This window comes from Crinia signifera, chromosome 7 (assembly GCF_055691185.1).
Source record: "Crinia signifera chromosome 7, ASM5569118v1, whole genome shotgun sequence".
Classification (NCBI taxonomy): Eukaryota; Metazoa; Chordata; class Amphibia; order Anura; family Myobatrachidae; genus Crinia; species Crinia signifera.
In genome coordinates this window covers 178300874-178323346 of record NC_139223.1, presented here as the reverse complement: position 1 = coordinate 178323346, position 22473 = coordinate 178300874, and the positions used below count along the sequence as shown (strand labels likewise).

The 22473-nt window shown below is 46.2% G+C and overlaps 1 protein-coding gene across 3 annotated transcripts in view; it reads right to left on the bottom strand.

Annotated features, from left to right (window-relative positions):
• Positions 1-264: 264 nt before the first annotated feature.
• VWC2L (von Willebrand factor C domain containing 2 like) overlaps positions 265-22473 on the bottom strand; it is a 122756-nt gene continuing 100547 nt past the window's right edge. For 2 of the 3 annotated variants that reach the window (XM_083154493.1, XM_083154491.1), the window contains one exon: positions 265-2990. In XM_083154493.1, the coding sequence (XP_083010619.1) occupies positions 2946-2990 (45 nt within the window). In that variant the 3' untranslated portion in view covers positions 265-2945. The remainder of the gene's footprint in view (positions 2991-22473) is intronic. The other variant, XR_014450850.1, reaches the window with a different exon arrangement.

Genomic DNA, 22473 nt, shown 5'->3' with positions numbered 1-22473 from the left:
AAAGATGTATATCTGCTGCAGATAAGGGAAGTTGCATAAGTACCATCCACTTTGTATACAGGAAGTGCCTCTGTGGCCATTGTTCAGTATGACTGCTGCTAGTAAAGCCACACTTCTGCAGTTCTCCAGAGTCCTATGATCTGCACACAGATCACTTTACATCAACAGTGCGGATTTCTGAACAGCATGTTGTTGTATTCAGCGAGATGACTTTTCCTTCAATTCTGTCTGTTTTCCTGTTGCCAAATATCATATTCACTAATAGAAGGAAGCGATGTGACTCTGTATTAAGTGATCAGAGGGAAGCGGTTACTGCTGGCTAGCACACTTTTATATTTAACAAAATATTTTTTAATAATATATTTTCTGTAACGCATCAAGTATTTGTCATGTAGGAGCACAAACTATACATCTCCGTCTGCACAAGTCTGCTTTCCGCGCGTGGCTTCCGGCGCGCTCTCGTTGAAACAGAGCATTTAAAATCCTTTTGACTCTCATGGGACTTTTTGCTGGAGCAGAAGCAAAATGAATTACATACAGGTACACAGAAATGTACATAAATAGATCAAATCAATGACAATAATAAATATTCCGCTTAACAACATCAGGAATAGAACCGATCAGGATACATAGAGTCCTAGTCGGGAGATCTAAACAGATTCTGCAAAAACACAGTGAATATGCTCCGCATGGTCGGGTAAAGTGCGTACAGGGGAAGGTAATGGGTTAAAAACATATTTCAATATTTTTGCAGCAGGGATTTATTTTGAACGTATTTGCAATCTCATAATATCGATCCGAGTATTGGCTGAAATCTTGCCTTCAGAATTAATGTGCTCGCTGAGCGAATTATGGTGTAGGGCTACACCTTCATTTGCGGCTGTGTGAATAAGGCCAAAACCATTGTAACAGGCTCACCAGTGACCTTTTTACACTCGGCACAACTCATCGCAGGTGCTGTGTAGTCCTGGACTTACTGGGCAGTGCGATGGAAAAAAGGCATATCTGGCCTGGAGCTGACCGCACACACCCTCCCCTAAAATGCTCATACGGACCTAGCGTTTTCCTGGACACTCACAGGATTTTCCTAGACATGCCTGTGCTTTTCTTAGCACCCCCTCTAAACGTCCGGTTACCACCGCCAGATGCCTATTTTCTGTCAATCACCTTTTTGCCCGGGGCCTACAGTGCGGTTAAGAGGACCCTGACTATATCTATTCTAAGGAAAGTGGGTACAGATGTAGCTCCTGTCATTCAGGCAGGGGCTGGCGGTGGATTCGCACGAAGGAGACCCACGTGCGGCCCCTTACAACGGAGCTCCCCGCCGGTCCCCACCATGTCGCGTCCCAGTCAGATGCAGCGCCAGCAGGGGTGGATTGGCGAGCCCCGGAGCTAAGCGAGAGGCACTCCATCTGTATAAAAACAATTCGCTACTTCGATCTAAATAAAAGGTAATGTTATGTCAAGGGCATTAAACCTGATTGTTGTTTTATAACCCATGGAACCAGGGTTATAATCTCCATGGGCCGTTGTATGTTCTATGCATATCCCAGCCCAGTAGCCACAGCTACCAATGATGTGCCGCGCTCCAGGCCAACTGCATTGAAACATAGACTGTCCTTAGTAATCTTAGGTTACTAAGACGAGTTATATTCACTTGAAGCTCCAGAGGTGGGGCTGAAGCACATTTCAAATTCAAATGGGGGAGCCACACCCACTGCCAGTGAGTCAGTCTGGAATGACAGTTGGTGCACCTCCCCTATTTGAATTTTGAATTGTGCTGCAGCTCTTGAGCTGCCCTCTGCTGATGATCCTACAGAGTTATCTGATGTTGGACGTAGCACCTAATCAGAGAAGCTGTCAGGAAGTGTCTATTTACATAAGACGCTCCCTGCGTCATTAGCATAGCGAGCACAGCTGCTGCGTATAAACACTCAGCAGCTGCGCTACTGCGTCCCCCTCTGATTCAGGACTTTTGTACGCTTTAGGGGTGACCTTATTTAAGAGTCTCTTTTGCTCTTAATGCGTGAATATCTGAAGGGTTCAATCACAGAGGTGTATCCACTTCTGCCGATACGCAGTTTCTTAGAAATCTACGTTGCCGCAACAGATGGTAGATGGGTGAAATTAGCCCGCCTAACACAATCTTAAATGTCATCTATGATAACAAAGCAAAAAATATAGCTCCTCACCCTCCAGTCTATGGACGCCGTTATCTGCAGGGAATACATATCGCCTAATATGACGGGTTTTGCGTTATCTTTCATTTCTGTACTTCATTGGCGCTGAATATATCTGTTCTCTTTTGCGACTGGCCTTTTACCTGGACATCTGTCATAGAGCCGAAATAGTAACTATGCAAAGTGATCCAGTTCTGTGAATTTCATTAGGACACACAATTAATTCAAGGATATGAAAACATAGCGGACAATAAAAGACTGTAAAAAAAATCAAATGAAAATTTTAAAGAAGCAGGTTGTCAGGTGAACTGGTTGGGAATTGATGAGATGGAACCCTTGCTTCCTCGCAGTGTCACACTAGAAAGTCTCAGCGTTCTGTTTGGTTAAACCTTGTCAGGAGAGTGAAGCCGTCCCCAGAGTAAGACATTTCGTGATGCAGAACTCGCTAGGTGAAGTTCCTGCCTATGCCCAAGTCTCCAGCTCCCCCCCACCCCCCAGCAATAGCAGCGCAATGCAAGACTTGTACATATGGAATTGATTGTGTTCCTGTGTGTTCGCCGGTATCCCAGGTTTGGTATCTTTTCCGATATAAGGGCTTGTTTAGTCCGCCGGTTTGGATGTAGAGCCAGTCTTTCACCCGTCTGGTTTGGGCACTGTCTGTCTATAGTGCCTGCTTCCCATGGCACTCTCGCTTGGAGCACTGCGCCGGTTTCCACCAGTCTCCGTTGTGGCAGTGGCAGATGTTGCAGTCGTCCACTTTGACTTCTATCCCTGCTGGGATGATGGTGGTGCCGGCGAAGCAATTGGGACCTGAAAGAGATGAAAGGTGTGAGAGGGTGGATGGAGGAAACGGGTCACATTAATTGATCGCAATTTATGTTATACTCATAAACATAACTGTTTTGCAACACAATCATATACAGGGTTCTTTTTTTAAAATGCACTGCCACCTACTCACCCACTGATGGGAAACAATAAAAAAAAAAAAACTTAACATGAACCCTCCTGAGGTCCTGCCCAATCTCGCCACATGCTTCCATACAGTATATGGCTGTCATTGCTCTAATTGGTGGATAGCTACAGACATCCACGAATCAGCATGCAGTGGAATTGTCCATGTTTTCCCATTTCCTGTTTCTTTATAACCTTCACTCCCCCTTTACCTGTGACCACACCCCTTTCCAACTTTGTACCGATTTCTGCCCTTCAGATGTTGGAGGGTGTGTGACTGCATGTCTCCCAACATTGGAGGCAGTGGAGGAGGAACAGTCATGCCCCTCTGAAAATAGGGGGCATGGTCTCGTGGGCAGGGGATACGGCCTATGACTCCCGTGAGGCCACGCCCCATTTCACTGCAGTGGGGGGGGGGGGGGGCATAGCCAGCACTCTGAGAGCTGATGGGCATAGCCTTGTGGGCAGGGGGTGTGCCTACAATAGAAGTACTCCTGTGAGGCCGCACTCCTTTTCCCTGCAGTGTGGTACATGGCCAGCACTCTGAGAGCTGAAGAGCATAGCCTTGTGGGCAGGGGGTATGGTGTATGATAGCGGTACTCCCGTGAGGCCACGCCCCATTTCCCTGCAGTGGGGGGCATGGCCAGCACTCTGAGAGCTGATGGGCATGGCCTTGTGGGCAGGGGGTGTGGCCTATGATAGCAGTACTCCTATTATTTATATTATAATTTTATTTATAAGTACTGCTATCATAGGCCACACCCATGAGGCCACACCCCATTTACCTGCAGTAGGGGGCATGGCCAGCACTCTGAGAGCTGCTGGCCATGCCCCCAGATCCTCTGAATTCCCTGAATACACGCTGTGCGGGACAGTTGGGAGGTATGTAACTGTGGGCCTTATTTTGGTTCATTCTTTCTGACAAAATCCTTCTTAGATGGACAAAACCATGTGCACTGCAGGGGGGGCAGATGTAACATGTGCAGAGAGAATTAGATTTGGGTGAGTAATTTTGTTTCTGTGCAGGGAAAATACTGACTGCTTTATTTTTACACTGCAATATAGATCTCACTTTGAAGTAAAACCCCACCCAAATCTAATTCTCTCTGCACAAGTCACATCTGCCCCACCTGCAGTGCACATGGTTTTGCCCATCTAAGAAGGATTTTGTCAGAAAGAATGAACCAAAATAAGGCCCTGTATTACTAATTTTAATTACTAAGAACGGTGTCTGGGCTCCAAGTGGGTATGGGGGGATCATAGGCGAATCTAGAGGGTGGTCCGGGGGTGCACAGGACCACCCATTAGCCCATTTTGTAGCTGAGGGATGGAGCTTTCCAACGAGCCCAGCCCCGTGTCTCTAGCCCCCTGGGAACCGGAGATACTGCCAGGCAAAGCTGGAACGTTTTCCCTATAGGACCCACTAATGGGACCCACTAATTCTGACCCCCACCCAGTTCAACGGCTGCCAGTTCCCCCTTCGGCATCACTGAAGCTTGAGGTTGATCTCAGTCAAACCCACTGGGCCTTCAATCTGATACCAGGCTGGATCCATATGGTTCCAGGGATATTGAGGTTAAACCGTTTTTTTTTTTATTTCTTAAATGTAATTTCATGACTGTTTATGTTCTTTGAGGGCAGATTTCTCTGGAACCAAACAGCCCAGTTTCACGGGACCAAAATCATTCGAAGCCACCTCAAAAGTTCTTCAATATGATACTGGTCTCATGTAAATGGGTCAGTTGGTTCCGAAGATATAGCTGGTTAGTTAAAGGGGGGTAGGGAGAGGGGAGTGGTTGTCTCTCCCCCTGCATGATCCAGGGACCATATTCCCGGGTAAATCCCTGCATTTTCTGTTGTGAAAGGGGTATTATTTCAAACAGCTGTGACCTGCAGTGCTCTGAATACAGCTGGGCAGTCCCCTGCTCTCTGCCCAGCTGTCAATGACTGTCACCCCTGCAGCTTCCGCTCCAATTCTTCTCCCCGTTTTCACCTCAGCCCGCCCCCCCTTTAATCATGTGGTGCCGGCGCCCGGCGTGCTCTCCCGACGTCACGCACAACAACAGCACGCACAATATTTCAAATGTCCACTCGGCTAGAGGGGACACCAGGAGGGGAGTGGGAGCGTGCTCTGCACTGCGCTCTTTTCCTCTCCCCACAGAAGCAGCTGCACCGCACTCCATCTCTCCCTGCAGCAGCAGCGAAGGCTCATATAAAAATTTACAGTAAGTGGCACTCTTGGGGGCATTGCTTAAGGGATGCTACAAGTGGTGGTATGTGGGGGCATTATGCATAATGTGTGGCTTAATGTGTAAGGTGCTGTGTAAGGGAAATTATGTGTGCAGCATCCTGTGTAAGGGACATTATGTGTGCAGCATCATGTGTGTAATGGGTACTATGGTGCGCGGCATCATGTGTAATGGGTACTATGGTGGGCGGCATCATGTGTAAAGGGTACTATGGTGTGCGGTATCATGTGTAATGGGTACTATGGTGTGCGGCATCATGTGTAATGGGTACTATGGTGCCATCAAGCAAGAACCCCCTAGCAATGAGCACGTAGGTAAGCAGCACTTATGTGGCAAATATGTAATTGTCATTACAGTTTGTTATATAGTATGTAATGGGCATCATGATGTGTGGCACAATGTGTAATGGGCATTATGGTGTGTGGCCTTATGTGTAATTAGCATTACGGCGTGTGGCTTTATGTGTAATGGGTATTACGGAGTTTGCTAAAATGTGTAATGGGCATTACTGTGTATGGTCTAAAGTGTAATACCACACCCCTTTTTATGATACCACGCCTCTTTCCCATGAGGCCACGCCCCCTTTTTGGCGCGCGGCTACGCCGCGCAAAGGTCCCCCTGCTATTATGTATAGATCTGGGACCACCCATTACCATAATTCTAGATTCGCCTATGGGGGGGGGATATGTGTCCAGTCGACCGATTGGATCCCACAAATACACTCTTAAGGTGCCCACAGACGCATCAATTATCGAATGCGTTTTGTACTTTTTAAGCACAAATTGCATCTTATGTACAATTATTGGATGGTGTTTATGTTCCCTGGAGCCCGATATTGTATGTCTAAAAAAGTACGTGCTGCATGTACTTTTTAGACTACATCTGAAATTTAACATTACAAACATGGATTCATCACATGCATCCAAGTGCACATCTCATAGCAAGCTGGAAGAAAAATTGTATAGAACCATTGTACAGTCAAAAACGCATAGCACAGTACAATTGTAGCGTCTGTGGGCACCTTTAGTAAATACATTCAAAAAATAATTATGTGAGCGAATGTCACACTGAGGGAGATTCAGATCTGATCGCTCAGCTCCAACTTTGTCACATGACGTCAGCGTCCGACCCTACTGTTCATTCGATGGTGAGCCACTATCGAACGATTTCTCCTCTGTGCGTCCGCATGCCGGCAGATGTGTCAGCGTACACATCCACTGGCATGCACATTGAAAAGGTCGACACCTGAAAAAAGCTGACATGGTCTAGGTGTGCATTGCCAAAAGGTCGTCACAAGCAAAATGTCGACGTGAAAATGGTCGACGCGGGAAAAGGTCGACATATTTTTTTTTTTAAAAAACAACTTGTTATTAATTCACGATCCAAAAAGCCATGCGAAGGTGCATGGTACACTTATACAGCGTTTTAAATAAAAACTCATGTAGGCCTATTTCTGTGTCGACCATACCCATGTTGAGGTTTGTTTTTTTCTGCCAACCTTTTGTCAATGTTGACCTAAACCAGGCCGAAACCAGACCCCGTGGCGGCTCGAATGTTTTCACTGTCGTCCAATAGCGGTTAACCTGCCCTAATTACTGTTGATGATCCACGCACGTTTCCACAGTTACTTGTGCTCATCCATGCTGTCTGCCCTGCGATTCCATATCTGTAACGTGGGAGTGAAAGCGTTAATAGCTATGAATGCTGCCCGTGCCTTTTACAGTCTGGCAGCGTAGGACATCTGTAACGTTATGTTACCCCCACCCCTGGATCTGATCTGCGGCACGCCGCTCTTCGGAAGATGTGGCACTGTTATAAATTAATTTAGACTCTGATAATAGGACCGGCCATAAATGAGGCCATTTAGTATTCATGCAGATATCACATTTGCTCGGCTGCAATTTAAGTCTGACTTAATAGACTCTTTAAGGGTTACTTTTCCTATAATTGCATGATTTTCTAATTGACTCTAACTGAAAAAAAATTCACATCTTACAAAAAAAAAAACCTGAGAGCTGGAGCGGAGATTAATGAAGAAGCGGCAAAAATGTGTCCGAATCCGATTGGATGAGAAGTAAATGTGTACGTCTGTGCGCAGGATCCAGGGGGGCATAACTTTGAGGGGTCCTGGGGTACTCTCCAGGAGGGTTCGATTAAGGCACTTTGACTGCCGGGTTCCTAACTGCCGGTATATGATATGTACCCCATGCCGGACATGCCCCTCATATGCCCATCAGATGTCCCCACATAACCAAGTCTGCCCTGAAACAGCTTTTACCTCTCTCTCTCCTCCACTCGGCTTGTGCTGCGTATGCAGAGATGGCGGAGAGCACTATCCCCTTCTCTCCATGGGGCCGATTCAGGACTGTTCACACAGGTCCGAATTCAGCCCCGATGGGGGTCTGCGCATGGGAATGCACAGTTATGCACATGTGCAAACCCTCACAGCGAGTGCCTTCAGTGAATTTTCGGGATACTCGTCTGAGCGACAGGCAGGTGGTGTTCCTACGGGCCCACCCAGCGTTTCATGGGCGCGCCCACAAAAACAGAATGCATACTTACCCTGGCTGCTTGGGGCGGATGGATGACATCATATGACGTCAGCGCCTGCTCCCAAGTCCAGGCTTACTCTTCAAAATGAACAGGGAAAAAAATAATTTGATGGTGAGAGACCAATGAGTGATTTCTCCTCTGTGGTCACATGCGAGTGGAACTGTAAGCGCTTGTCATTACTGGCCACAAACTACACAGGAGAATATTACATAAACACAGAGTAAAGGCAGTATAAACTTTGTCAATGGGTAACTGCAGGGGGGGGGGGGGGTGTTAATATCGGTATACCATATGAAAAGCCTGTTTGTCCCTCTGTACCTTACTATGTAGGAGACACAGGCTCACAGGCTCAGTGCTGCCTCTGACTGAAAACATCCCATGACGAGGCTACTGCTGCTGCTGTCCTACATGGGCCTGAGAAGCATGCAATTAGCTCCACCAATCAGAGCTCAGCACAAGCCTCTCAGCCTCTGACCTCTTGTGCAGTCTCATGGGACTGACCCCCCCCCCTTAATCTGGCCCTGCCTGCAGCTGCTGTCCCTGATCCACAATTATTAATACACTAGGCGATTCATCGCGCCCTACGGGCGCTCTTCACACCGTCGTAAGGGGCTGCGCCCCCTTAATTTGTGAACATTTGTATATGAGAAAGATGGTTAGAATTGTATGAAAGATGCCTGTATTGCAACTTGAGTTATAGGTGAAATGTGTTAAATAGAGAGCATATGATGTGGAAGGGGGGGTGTATTGTTTTGTTTAATTAAAAAGCGGTTACAGAGTAAGATGTACATTGATAGTGTGGATGGTACAGTGACATTTGTGGGTGTGGGGCTGTGTGTGCATGTTGTTTAGGTGTGTGTGTGTGCAATAGTATAGTAGGGTGTTTTTGAGTCAGCGGCTCCCCACTGGCGGAGGTCACGACACAGGAAAACAGGAGGCTGGGTAGTGATAGGGGTGTGTGGACATAAGGGGGACTAAAGAGGAGGGTGGGAGATACTGTGCAGCTTCTGCCAGTGGGTGAGGGTCCAGTGTGGCAGTACAGGAGTACAGGATGGTGGCCCTGAGTCAGTGTCTCCTCCTACTGGGTGGGAGTTAGGGTACATGAGAGCAGGAGGCTGGGCTATGAGGCATGATAGGGGCATGTGGCCAAAACAGCGTCAGCGACTCCCCAGTGGTGGAAGTTACGGTTCAGGAGAGCAGGAAGCTGGGTAGTGATAGGGGTGTGTGAGTATACGGGGGACTAAAGAGGGGCTTAGGGGTGCTGTGAATTGTGGGAGGGGCGTGGGGGGTGCCGTGAATCAAGGGAGGGAGGGGGCTCAGGTGTCCGCGAATCGTGGGAGAGGACGGGGGTCCGCAAAGCGTGGGAGGGGGCGTGAATTGCGGGAGGGGGGGGGTTGCGAATTGAGGGAGGGGGGGTGTGCGTGGGGTGACGTGAATCGTGGGAGGGGGCGTGAATCGTGGGGGGGGGGGGTGCGCGGGGGTCCGTGAATTGCGGGAGGGGGGGCACGGGGCGCGATAAATCACCTAGTTGGTTATGTATTCTTGTAGCAGGATGGTAGGATGTTGCTGTCATTCAGAATGCATTTACATAAACAGTAATAGTAGCAGTAAAAGATCTGACTTAAAACACCTACAGTAAAACAGAACAGGTGTTATATATTATACAAAGAATTGGTTGATGATGTGTAGGTTGACTTGCGCATAGTTGTCACTGTAAAAAAATTGCTACAAGAAAAAATCAACACAGAAAGGTCAACACATGTAAATGTTGACATAAGTGTGGTACTTCATTGGTGTCCATGTCGACACATGAGAATACAATATTTTACATATATACAATATGTTTACAATATGAAAACATTCAAAAAAGAAAAATAAATCTTCAAAAACTCATGTCAACCTTTTTCATTGTCGACCATAGCCGTGTCAGTGTTTTGCATGTGCCATTTAATCCTGGGGTTGCCGTGAATCGCAAGCGGGGGTGGGGGGGGGGGAGGAGGTGAGGTGTGTCTGCGAATCACGGGAGGAGGGGTCGTGGGTGGATGCCGTGAATTGCGGGAGGGGGGGTCGTGGGGGGGGTGGGTGGGTGCCGCGAATCGTGGGAGGGGGGGACGTGGGGGGTTGCAGTGAATCATGGGAGGGTGGGTCGCAGGGGCGGGGGGTTGCCGCAATGACAGGGGGGGGATCGCGGTAGGGGGGGTCGCGGGGGGTGGGGGGTACCGCGAGGAAGGGAGGGCCTGGGGGGTTGGCACAAATCGTGGGAGGGGGGGTTGCGGGATGCCACGAATCGCAGGAGGGGGTGTGTCACGGGGTGGGGCCGCAAATCGCGGGAGTCGCCGCGAATTGGGGGGGGTGTGCTGTCAATCATGGGAGGGGGGTCGCCGGGGGGTGCCGCGAATCGCCACAAGAAAAAATCAACACAGAAAGGTCAACACATGTAAATATTGACATAAGTGTGGCACTTCATTGGTGTCCATGTCGACACATGGGAATGAATATGAAAACATTGAAAAAGTGAAAAATAAATCTTCAAAAACTCATGTCAACCTTTTTCATTGTCGACCATAGCCGTGTCAGTATTTTGCATGTGCCATTTAATCGTGGGGTTGCCGTGAATGGGGGGGGAGGGACACATTGCTCTGTTTCTGGACTTTCTTCTTAATTTATGGATTACCATCACCTGTGCTTAAACACCTTTCTTATCAATTACCCTGTTTAAAACAGGTGATGACAATCATAAATTAAGATGGAAGTCCACAAACAGAGCATTCTGTCCCTCCTGGAGAGGGTCATGTTGGGAGGTATGGAGGTGTGGGGCGCTCACCTGGAGTGTCTGGTGAGTAGCTGTGTCTTTGCTGTGTAACATGGAGAGGCAGAGGGTGTCTGGCACTGTCTGTGGGCTCACTGGGCTGGTTCTCTGTCGTGTGAGTCAGTCATGTGAGCCAGAGGCTACACCCAGCGTTACAGCTTCAGACACACTTTGAGTGACAGATGTAGCCAAATATATAAGAGGGGTTGGGATCATTTGGTCTATTGCATTATGGTAGAAAGTCATTAGGTCGAATCCATTAGGTCGACATGCTAAAAGGTCGACATGATTCTAGGTCGACATGGGAAAAGGTCGACATGATTCTAGGTCGAAAGGTCATTAGTTCGACAGGTCATTAGTTCGACAAGGTCATTAGTTCGACATTGTCTATGTCGACATTCACAAGGTCGACATGGGGTTTTTCACTGTTTTTTTACCTGAATGTCAACACAGTCGACATGGACACAGTTTAAAGTGCACTGCATCCCCTCGCATCGCTCGCTGCGCTCGCTATGCGTCGGGCACGGTGCCTCGCTACGCTCGGCACACTATTTTATTCTCCCACCACGCCCTAGTGGATGGTAGGGCATGAAATACCGCCTGTCGGCACATGTTGGCTCAAAAAACAGTGAAAAACTCCATGTCGACCTTGTGAATGTCGACATAGACAATGTCGAACTAATGACCTTGTCGAACTAATGACCTGTCGAACTAATGACCTTTCGAACTAGAATCATGTCGACCTTTTCCCATGTCGACCTAGAGTCATGTCGACCTTTTAGCATGTCGACCTAATGGATTCGACCTAATGACTTTCTACCATAATGCAGTAGACCAAATGACCGCATCCCTATAAGAGATAGGCCCCTAAGGCTACATTTATAATTACCCCCATGTGTCTCTTAGGGCCTTATTTTGGTTCACTCTTTCTGAAAAAATCCTTCTTAGATGGACAGAACCATGTGCACTGCAGGGGGGCAGATGTAAAATGTGCAGAGAGAATTAGATTTGGGTGAGTTATTTTGTTTCTGTGCAGGGTGAATACTGACTGCTTTATTTTTACACTGCAATATAGATCTCACTTTGAAGTAAAACCCCACCCAAATCGAATTCTCTCTGCACAAGTAACATCTGCCCCACCTGCAGTGCACATGGTTTTGTCCATCTAAGAAGGATTTTGTCAGAAAGAGTGAACCAAAATAAGGCCCTTGGTTACTTTGCACACAGCAGCTACAGCACCAGGAAGAATAGCCAGGAATTGGAATAATACTCCAACAGGTGTAAAGACCACAAACTGCAGTAACCTTAGTGACAGGCAGATGGCGCAGCTGAGTCTCCATTTCTTTGACTATTTTATAGTGAGCACTGTTTTTTTATTTTGCAGGTGAGAATGTATTATCCATATGTATTAATGTATGCATTGTATCACTGAAAGTTATGTGCATGCTTATGAATACAGTTATTTGTATGCACCGTGGGAGGCATGTATAAACCGCAAAACAAAAAAAGACAAGGAGGAAGCATAGAAAACACTTTCATGGAAATCTTTCTATTTGTATGCAGAGTGCATATATTTGACTGCACCCTGTTCTGCTTTTAGACATTCTCCTGTGTAGTGTATGGGGGTAATTATAGAAAGGGGATATCAACCTAATTTCTACACCTGCTTATTTAGTGCTTAAAACTTAACACATACAATACAGCTTTTTAGTCTTGTACGTTTTGTATAATGATACACATCAGGTGCAGTGGTTAATCTCGTATTAGGCACTTGCCCCTAAGGCTTATTTACTTACCTTCCTGGAAGGAAAGGGAGGCTCCTGAAAATCGGGTGGCCCTCCCGAACGCCTGGCTGGAAAGGTGGGCAAGTTTCCCACATCCTTCCCGGACACCCGCACCCTTCATGGCTACGAAGTCTAGTGCCAGCAATAGTGGCGCTTCAGGGAGAATGGAGGTATAAAATGACGCAAATAGCATCATTTTGCGTCATTCAGGCCCGCCCCCTTTCCGTACCCAGAGGAATTGCAGCATTAGGCTGGAATAGGGGCGGACTTGGTGACATCAGCGGCCATTCGTAAAACCACTGCCTATTACACTAAGACACACATTTTTATGACCAGCCCCCACCCACATCGGTCTTACATGATGTTGGGTACAACATCGATAGCATAAAACCAATCATTACACAGTAGCAATGGCTTCTGAGACTGAACTTAATAATTAGGTCTTAACAATCCACAGAAAGCAGCGATGCTGTATCATTCTCCCTACACACTCACTATGAACATACATTTACATTTAATGACTTTATTTTTGCTTACTGAGAAACGAGTTGCCAATCTCTTCGGTGACAAACTGTTAGGGAAAGCACCAGTGCCTAGGTCTAACTCTGTGGCTGGAGGTGTGCGTCATGGGCGGTCTGTGTTCCTCTATTACAGCATCTAATTACAGTAACGACGTTTTCAGCAATCTAAACATACAATTTAAATGTAATTTTGTCATTTCCTCTTTAATATTAAGCAAAAAGTAATCATTTATTTTTACCTCTGTTGCGCATGATTTAGTCATAGCTCTTTAATATTAGCGTTAGTTTGTTTAGCACCCTATGGGGGAGATGTATCACGTTTCAAATAGTGATAAAGTGCAGATTGATAAACAATCAGCCAATCAGCTCCTACTTGTTATACTTCAAGCCCAGCCTGTGACATGACAGATAAAAGCTGATTGGTTAGTTGTTTAACACTCTCTATTTCATTACTATTTGAAGCTTGATACATCTGGCCAAAAGTGTCATGGTAATTGATACATTAATAATAACACAAGGACATGCGGACCATGGGGGTATTTATCAAAACTCAGAGCAGGGGCATATTGGGACATGAATCCGGCCCTGGAGCGGTGGTGTGGCGTCATTGTAAGTAATGTGCGGGGAGGGGGGGGGATTGGGGGGGTGGTGGCATTGTAAGTAATGTGTGTGTGGGGGGGGCGGTGGGGGCGTTGTAAGTAATGTGCAGGGGGTGCCGGTGGCGGCGGTATGTAATGCGTGCGCACGGGGGGGGCACGGCTCACCTGCTGCTTTCTGCTGGCCGGGCGGAGGGGGAACGGGAGCTGGGAGCCCGCTTGAAAGCCCTGGGAGGTGCTGTGCGCGCATTTTGGATTTAGGCCGGCCCACCGGGAATTGGCCCGGTTTCCCGGCAGGCCAATCTGCCCGACTCAGAGGGTCATTCAGACCGCTCGTGCGGGCCCAATTCACTCCCTTTTGTGATGGCAGGGGTCGGGCTGCCATCACAAATTTTGGGGCCCAGGACTGACAATATCAGCATGACTTCAGCGCCTGCCCTAAATTTATTGGGAAACGTACGCTAGGAAATTCAGTCCAGACGACCATCGAATGATCTCTCTCCCGTTCGGCCGAATACAAACGGATTCAAGTTGTCAAATGACTTTCTCCAACATGGTGACCAGATATAGCCGGGGAGTAAACACGAAGCCTTTTCTCTGTCAGAGACGTGTGTGTGTGCATATCATGTGGCCAATCACAAACGTCCTCTTTCCCCGCACAGAACTCATCGATTCCAGTTACATTCCTGCCTCCCACTGTGTGATTTGGTCTGATTGTCCTTTTCCAGCAGTATGGATTATCTCCGAGCATACACGGAAGCTTCACATTACCGGCAATGTGCCGTCCGCCAATTAGATGTGGCTGATGGTCGTCCATTCTGTTACTACCAACATCACACATCCTGAACGTCGAGAATAGCATTTCTGCAGCAGTTATCATCTTTGTTTGGCAAAGTTGTAATGCCCCTGTGTCACCCACCTTAACATGTCTGTTATATAATATTAATAACTAGTTACCAAAATGATGGAACAAAATTATAGTAATGTCAGCGCTAGCGGCTGTTCGTGGCTGTACAGAGCAACATCTGAATTGCTCCGTCTGGCATCAGTGGAGGCCGGCGATGAAAAGACTTGAATTACCCCCCATGAAGAGGTGAGGGGCAGTCCCATATATGCCATAATTTGCTTCCTTTTGTTCTGAAGAATAAGTAATACCCTATTTATGCACTAGGCTCCTATTGTATGTTTTTTATTTCTTATTTAGAAACCCTCCTAAAGCATCAGTGATCACAGGCTCTCCGGAGTGCGTGCGTGCCCATGTTTCCTGTTGAACACTGCGACACGCGGGTGCATACCTCCCAACATTTCAGTTGGGGGCATCAGGACTCCAACCAGCCCCAACGCGTACAAGCCCAAAAAAGTGGCCAGTGCTGGAGGGGGCGTAGTCTTGTGAGAATCCGCTCCCCCGGGCTTCTGTCACTGCTGGGGAGTGGTTAGCGCACTGTGCGGTGCTGGTCATGCCCCCAGCCCCACTGTCTTTATTATTCCCTGCACTGACAGTGGGGACTGACAACGGCTGGGACGCGGGACAGTCAGAAAAAATTGTGACTGTCCTTTGAGAATCGGGACAGTTGGGAGGTATACGCTGGTGAGACAGCGGGGCGGTGTCCAATTAGCTGCACTGTCCCGCTGTAATAGGCACAATACGGCAGGCATGCTAAAAGTTTGTGGAGAGTCCGGCAAATATAATGAAAAGGTGCCAAAACAAACTATCTCCCGCTTGAGAACCACCTCTTTCATTCATTCAATCCTTTAGGGCAGGCATGTCCAAACTGTGACCCTCCAGCTGTTGTGAAACTACACATCCCAGCATGCCTTGCCAAAGTTTTAGCATTCCCTAACAGCAAAACTGTGGCAATGCATGATGGGACTTGTAGTTTCACAACAGCTGAAGGGTCATAGTTTGGACATGCCTGCTTTAGGGAGTTCATCAAAGCATAGAGTGAGATAAAGGTAAAACTACTGTACCAGTATGTATTTGGAATGCGGTAGGAAACCGGAGTACACAGAGGAAACCCACCCAAGCATGGGGAGAATATACAAACTCCACCTCACAGTTAGGGCCATGGTGGGAATTGAACCTTTGACCTTGGTGCTGTGAGGCCACAATGCTAACCATTATACCATTGCACTTTCCATGTGCGGAACACCTCATTCTTCCTGAGTTGTATATAGCAATACAGTATATCTATAGCAGAGGAGCGACCCAGCCATGCAACGCACACGGCTTCCCTTCTCCCAGTGTCACAGCGCTCAGTTTACACGGCACAAAGCACAGCTCCTTTCTGTGGGATCAATAGGGAGCGGCTATAAAAAATCTGCTGTAATTACATCAAGAAGCCTAAGACCAAATCCTCCTGGGAGAGGTTGCAATCAATGCTGGAATGGTCCCTGCATACTGCCCTTTAAACATTTTATGTCAGGACTGGGTTATACCGATCTCCCAGGCAGGCAATGAGAGGTCATTACCTAAACCCATAACAGCCACAGATTTACAGCCCCATACTAAACTCCTCTCCCCGTCTTCCAGCACCGTCTCCAACAAGCAAGACCTTCGAGACTATGGGAACTCCTTCAACTAATACGGTTAAAGTACCAGGTTTCCAGCCTTTAACTGGAGGTTATTGTCTTGCAGTTCCCATAAATAACCGTTCATCAGTAACAGCCGCTGAGTGACAAGATGTAAACTACGAAGCGTTGTACTATGGGATACGTTCATCTGCAAGACTTAAGGTGCCCATACACTAGTAAGATTTATCTTCAGATCTGGCTGGTTGGAACAAAAACATGGTTATGGATGAGTGACAGTTTGTCAGTTTTCCAGCATTTCCAAGCAAATGGTCACCTGTCATTTGCTCTCATCCATAACCATGTTTTTGTTCCAACCAGACAGATCTGCAGATAAATCTGCGTGTGTATGTCCACCTTAAGTCTTATATGACCGACTTCTATGGACTTAAATATTTAAGTCTCAGTTTCTTTTCTTTGATATATTCATTTGTGTTTGGATTTACTATAATGGAAACCAACCACTTATCTAATAGCTTTTATGATGACTTAGATGCATACTTGCCGATATCTAGACTGCCCCTCTAGGAGAGAGAAACCAGGTGAGAGGTGTGTTATGACACCATCACTGTATCATTGCCCCACTGCCCGCTGTCCGCTGTACAGAGCCCTGTTTCACAGCATGGAAAGATGGGGTTGATTCTAAAGTAAAGTGATTCACTACAAAACGCATCATTAAGTCCGTAGATGGCCTATGGTTCTATACTTGAGAAGTTAGCAGAATGGGGGAGACCGGACCACATCCCCGGGAATCCAGGCCCAAAAGCAAGGAGTCTTCTAGACAATCAAGGAGAATAGGTAAAATATGCTTCCATGACAACCCTATGGTTCAATGCTTAGTGCATATGTAGGAGTTGAGTACATGTATGCAATGAGAGTCCTTGTTACTTTAGAGTTGAGCGCTCCAGATTCCGAAGAATCCAGAGCGGTCCAAACACTGGCAAGGTGGGATCTGGTTCACTCGCAAGGACGCGAATTCGCATCAGAGTGAATGAACCCGAATAACCCCCCATAATGACAATGCTAGTCGAGCAACGTTATCTACTAAAGCCAATGTTCAAGAGTAAAGCGGCTCTAAGTCCGGACATCTAAATGAAGGAGATTCACCACACATAGTGGCAAGTAAGGATCAACCCCTTATTTCTCAGTGATGTCAATGAGACATCTTCTTCATGATGCAAGTCTAGGAGAGGTGTAAAAAAACGTAAAACACTAAGGCAGCAGAACATACTGTGCGTTCAGAAACAGAAATGTCACAAATCCCGTGTCAGCCTGACCTTTCTGATACTGTTCTCTCCGAGAACCCTCATTCCACCATTTCTGCTCCCTCTGCAATTGTGGGGATGAGCGGCAGAAGTCCAACCGATGACATAGAAATTGAGGATGCCACTGCGGAATTACAAGTGGAGGAGGAGGACATTTGTGTTGCTGATGCTGGTGCTAGTGAGAATGTTGAGGAAGAGGATGCTGTTTGTGTAAGCCAGGCAGCAGAGGAAGCAGGTCTTGGCCATGATAAGAAGAAGGCCATTAATATGCCTGGGCATCTTACGTGTGGATTTATATTTAGCCAAATCCTGACAACATTTGCCAAACCATCTGTAGCTTTTGTGGAATTACAGTAAGTAGAGGTGGCAATGTTAATCATCTATGAACCTCCTCCTAACGATGATAGTCTCTTCTGACCTATAAACTATTGCTTCCTGCCAGTGATAATACGGGGCTCCGTGTAGGGCCAGCTTCTTGAAAACTGCTTCTTCAGTGGCGGTTCCAGAGGTTGGGCTGCAGCACAGTTCAAAATTCAAACAGGGGAGCCACACCCACTGCCAGGTGAGTCTGTTTGGAATGGCAGTTGATGGCAGTGTGTGGCTCAACTATTTCAATTTTGAACTGTGCTCCCTTTGGAGCCGCCACCGTATCATTACCTCGCAGCCACATTTTCACCCTGAGCACTACTTATACCAGTGGGCTAATTACATCCCTTTATTAGCTATACACAGGTTAGTATCCCTTCATCATAAATCTGACAGTTATTCCTCTGTAATAGACTAGTCACAAAAGTACAAACATTACATTGCTTCACTGCTGCTGGATACAGCTGACCTTCAAGGTTGGTGCATCTCCTATCAGCTACTGTAATTACATAAATTCTGCTAATTACTCATTGACAGGCAGATATTAAGTAGACGTACTCTATACTGAGCACAAAAGCGATGACGTTCCCATTTCTGTAGCTGCACAAGACAAAAAAAACGACTTTTATGAAGATTATTAATGTAGCAATTAAGTTGCCATATTTATCTCGGTCATCTAGATTCTTCCATTTGTTAAATATCTATTTTTTTTTCCAGCACAGTACAACGGCTAATTAATGATCTTTCAACTGGCAATGTTAGCAACGTCAGTAAATTTACTGACCGGTGTTTATGCTTCTTCCGGCTATACTCGGCCTTTAGACGGAGGTTCTTTGATGTATCTTGGCTAACGTTCATAAAACATATTTTGATCATTTTCTAAACACATTATTACGGGACGATGGCTTTTCTGCTCTCATAGGACTTTTTTTTGTATATTTATAGGATTCATTTATTTAGTCCTATTTTTATTTTCTCATATATATATTTCTGAAATAGCCTGATATCCCTCAACAGGGACCCCACATGAAATAATAACAGCATAAAAAATAAAAGGGGGGGGCAAGGACTCTGGGAGGGGAATCAGCGGTCTTTAACAGCATCACAAAGAAGCACAATGCACACAAACACATTGAGGGCCATTATTCAGTCTTGGCCGAGGTGACTTTTTTTGAATCGGCATGGGTGAAAACGGCTGCAAAAACAGGCGAAAACAGACACGAGTTTGCCGAAACCACGTGAGTTCATGGCAATTTCGCTGATACACTCGTTTTTCACCAATGCTGGATTTTTCACCCAGGCAAAAAAATCAGCTCTGGGATTGAATACAGGCAAATCAAATCCACCCAAAAACTTACGACCCGATTGAATACGGGCCTGAATCAGAGGTTTTGGGGGATATTCAATCCCTGCCGATATTGTCAATGGGGAAAATAGCGGCGCGCACCTATTCTATGCTGTCTCACCCAACAGCATTGAAGAGGCCGATTGACAGAACTGACCTGACTTTAAAAGCTGTCATGCCCATTTTGTCAAGGACAACCCTTGGATTGTCACAATCACAGCCGTATCTCAACAAGCCATGGGCGTTTATGCAGACACGTCCTCTTTTGGATGATCGGCAGGCGGGACATTGAAGCCTGCCGATATGCGGTCAAGCAAAACACAAAAGGTCCAGGGTCGTGGCTATCGGGGCGTACCGACATTCGTGACCTGGGACCCTTAATCGTTATTTCTTATCTTTTTTTTTTTTTGCACATTTAAAGTGTACAACACAAAAAAATATTTTTAGTATACTGGAAATAAAGGTTAAGTTTTAAGTAGAGATGCAGGCTCTGGTTTACTCTGATTTCAAAGCAGGAACTTATTGGCTATCAACTGTCAACAACTGTCATGTGATTTGGGTATAGCCAATAAGATCCTGCTTTGAAATCAGAGTAAATCAGAGCCTACACATCTCTAGTTTTAAGCAATATTTCAATCAGTTGAATGGGTTATACTGTATTATGCGCCTCCAGAGAGCACCCCCCATATCTATCTACTACAGTATTTCTTCTTTCACCATATTATTCACCTGTAAATGCTTTTCCGTGACTGCTAACATTTTGTTATATTAAATATCACTTTAGTATTTGTGTTATTGCTGATATTGGTGACAATTCATTTGGGAGCAAAGCAGAAAAAAATAAAAAATTTGGACCTCGGCAAAAACAATTACCGTATTAATCAAATGTGAGGATATATTTAGTGGTATTTGTTATAATCTGGTCATGATTTTTGGGGCGGTTTATTCTGGTCCGTTCGCACGGCGACTGATGTTTTGCGTATGCGCAGCTGCATTTCTGTGCACGTGCATACGCCGGGTACGTGCGGCCATGGCAAGAAGACTGTTCACTGGGAGCACGCACCTAAGGCTGCGGCTGGGGGGAGGGGGAGGGGGCAATGGCGGATAGTTCTAACCCCCTTAGAACATTGGCGTGCTACCAATGATTTTTTTAAATTTGTTTTTCTTAGTTTTAAGGATACATACTTATGGGTACATTTACTACGATGAGAGTTTTATTGAAGAATGGATGTTGCCCATAACAACCAATCAGATTCTATTTGGCATATTCTAGAAGATGTAGATAGAACCTGATTGGTCACTATGGGCAACATCACATCTTCAATAGAACTCCCATCTTCGTAAATTTACGCCTTACTTTGCTAAACTGACAGCAGACCCTCCCACATAATACAACAGGCTGGTTCATTCAGGTCGGTTTGCAAACGCAAACTCCTTCTTTCATGTGAAACACCGCACAGATCACTATCATATATTCGCTGCATTCATTTTCCTAATAATACTGTAATAAAAGTTCAAAGTAATAAAACAATAAAGAAAAAAGGAAAACAGGAATGTCCTGTTTATATGGGTGCACCTAAAGTAATAAAAATTTCAAACTTTTATTAGGTATATTTTAAAATGCTGCAAAATGTTTTTTTTTTTTGGTACTTGTGTATTATCACGGCGCCCACGAAATCGGCCGAAAATTTTTGGCCGATTTTCGACCGATTTTTCACTTTTTCCGGCCAATTTGCATGCTGTTCCATTTTGCACACCTTGCACACCCCCGATTTCCATCGTAGTGCATCGCATGCAATATAGTGGCATGTGATGCATGCCATGCGATGCATGTGAAGCGATTCGATTTGTAATTGTACAATCACCCATATGGGTGTTTAAAATTTTAAATGCACCGCCATTGTTAATGCCAACCCCACTATCAACGCCAACCCGAAGCGTGGCGAGCGTAGCGAGCCCGCGAGGGGCGGCGGTACGCGTCCTCCGACCTTTTCATACCCCCACTATCCACGTCGGCGTGGAGTTGATTTTAGATAGTGTGGCGAGCGCAGCGAGCCACCGAGCCCGAAGTGTGGCGAGGGGACCCGGAATACATGTAAAGTAATCCGCGTCCGCTCGCCACGCTTCGGGCTCGGTGGCTCGCTGCGCTCGCCACACTATCTAAAATCAACTCCACGCCGACATGGATAGTGGGGGTATGAAAAGGTCGGAGGACGCGTACCGCCGCCCCTCGCGGGCTCGCTGCGCTCGCCACGCTTCGGGTTGGCGTTGATAGTGGGGGTGGCGTTAACAATGGGGGTGCATTTAACATTGCAAATCACATCGCATCGCATGCCACTTGCTGACATGCGTTGCTATGCGATATTTAATTGTACAATCAGGGGCAATTTTCCGAAAATCACATCGCATACCATCACATAGTACCTGGGGGTGTGCAAGGATGGAATAACATGCAAATCATCAGGAAATGGCCAAAAATCGGACGCAAAATCGCATCGCAGATCAAATCGGCCAAAAATCGGCCGCAAATCGGATGCGATATCGGATGCGATTTGGATGAAATCGGGCGCCGTTATAATACACAAGTACCTTTTTTTTTTTTTTTTTAAATACATGAAGAATGGACAAACAACGATTAAAGTAGGAAATAACAATTAGTAAAATAAAGGTGGCAGACAGATTGCTCTCCCTGACTTCACTTCTGTAGTGGTACCTCTTGTGTGGACACCACCAGTAAAAACGTTAACTGTGTAACACACCTAAACACCCACAACGTCCCTACACACCAATCCATCCCCACTACAGAAGTGAAGTCAGGGAGAGCAATCTCACCTTTATTTTACTAATTGTTATTTCCTACTTTAATCGTTGTTTGTCCATTCTTCATGTATTTTTTTAAAAAAAAAACATTTCGCAGCATTTTAAAATAAAACTAATAAAAGTTTGAATTTTTTATTACTTTAGGTGCACCCATATAAACAGGACATTCCTGTTTTCCTTTTTTCTTTGTGACATATCTTATTGTCCTGGGGTAGCACACCTCCTTTTCCATTTATAACTGTATTAAATTGAATTTTCTGGGGGTCATATAAACATTCATTGTGTGGTCTTGTGCGACCGACCTTTCTCCTCTTGGTCTCTAATAAAACAATAAACCAGTTAGAACTTGAAAAGGTAAGAGGGTCCTGCTTGCTAGCGAATGACCCAACATTGGTGGCTGGGGAGAAGGAACTTCAGAGCGCACCTAAGTCGCGGCTGTGAAATTAGGGGGCGTGGCCTGCTGATC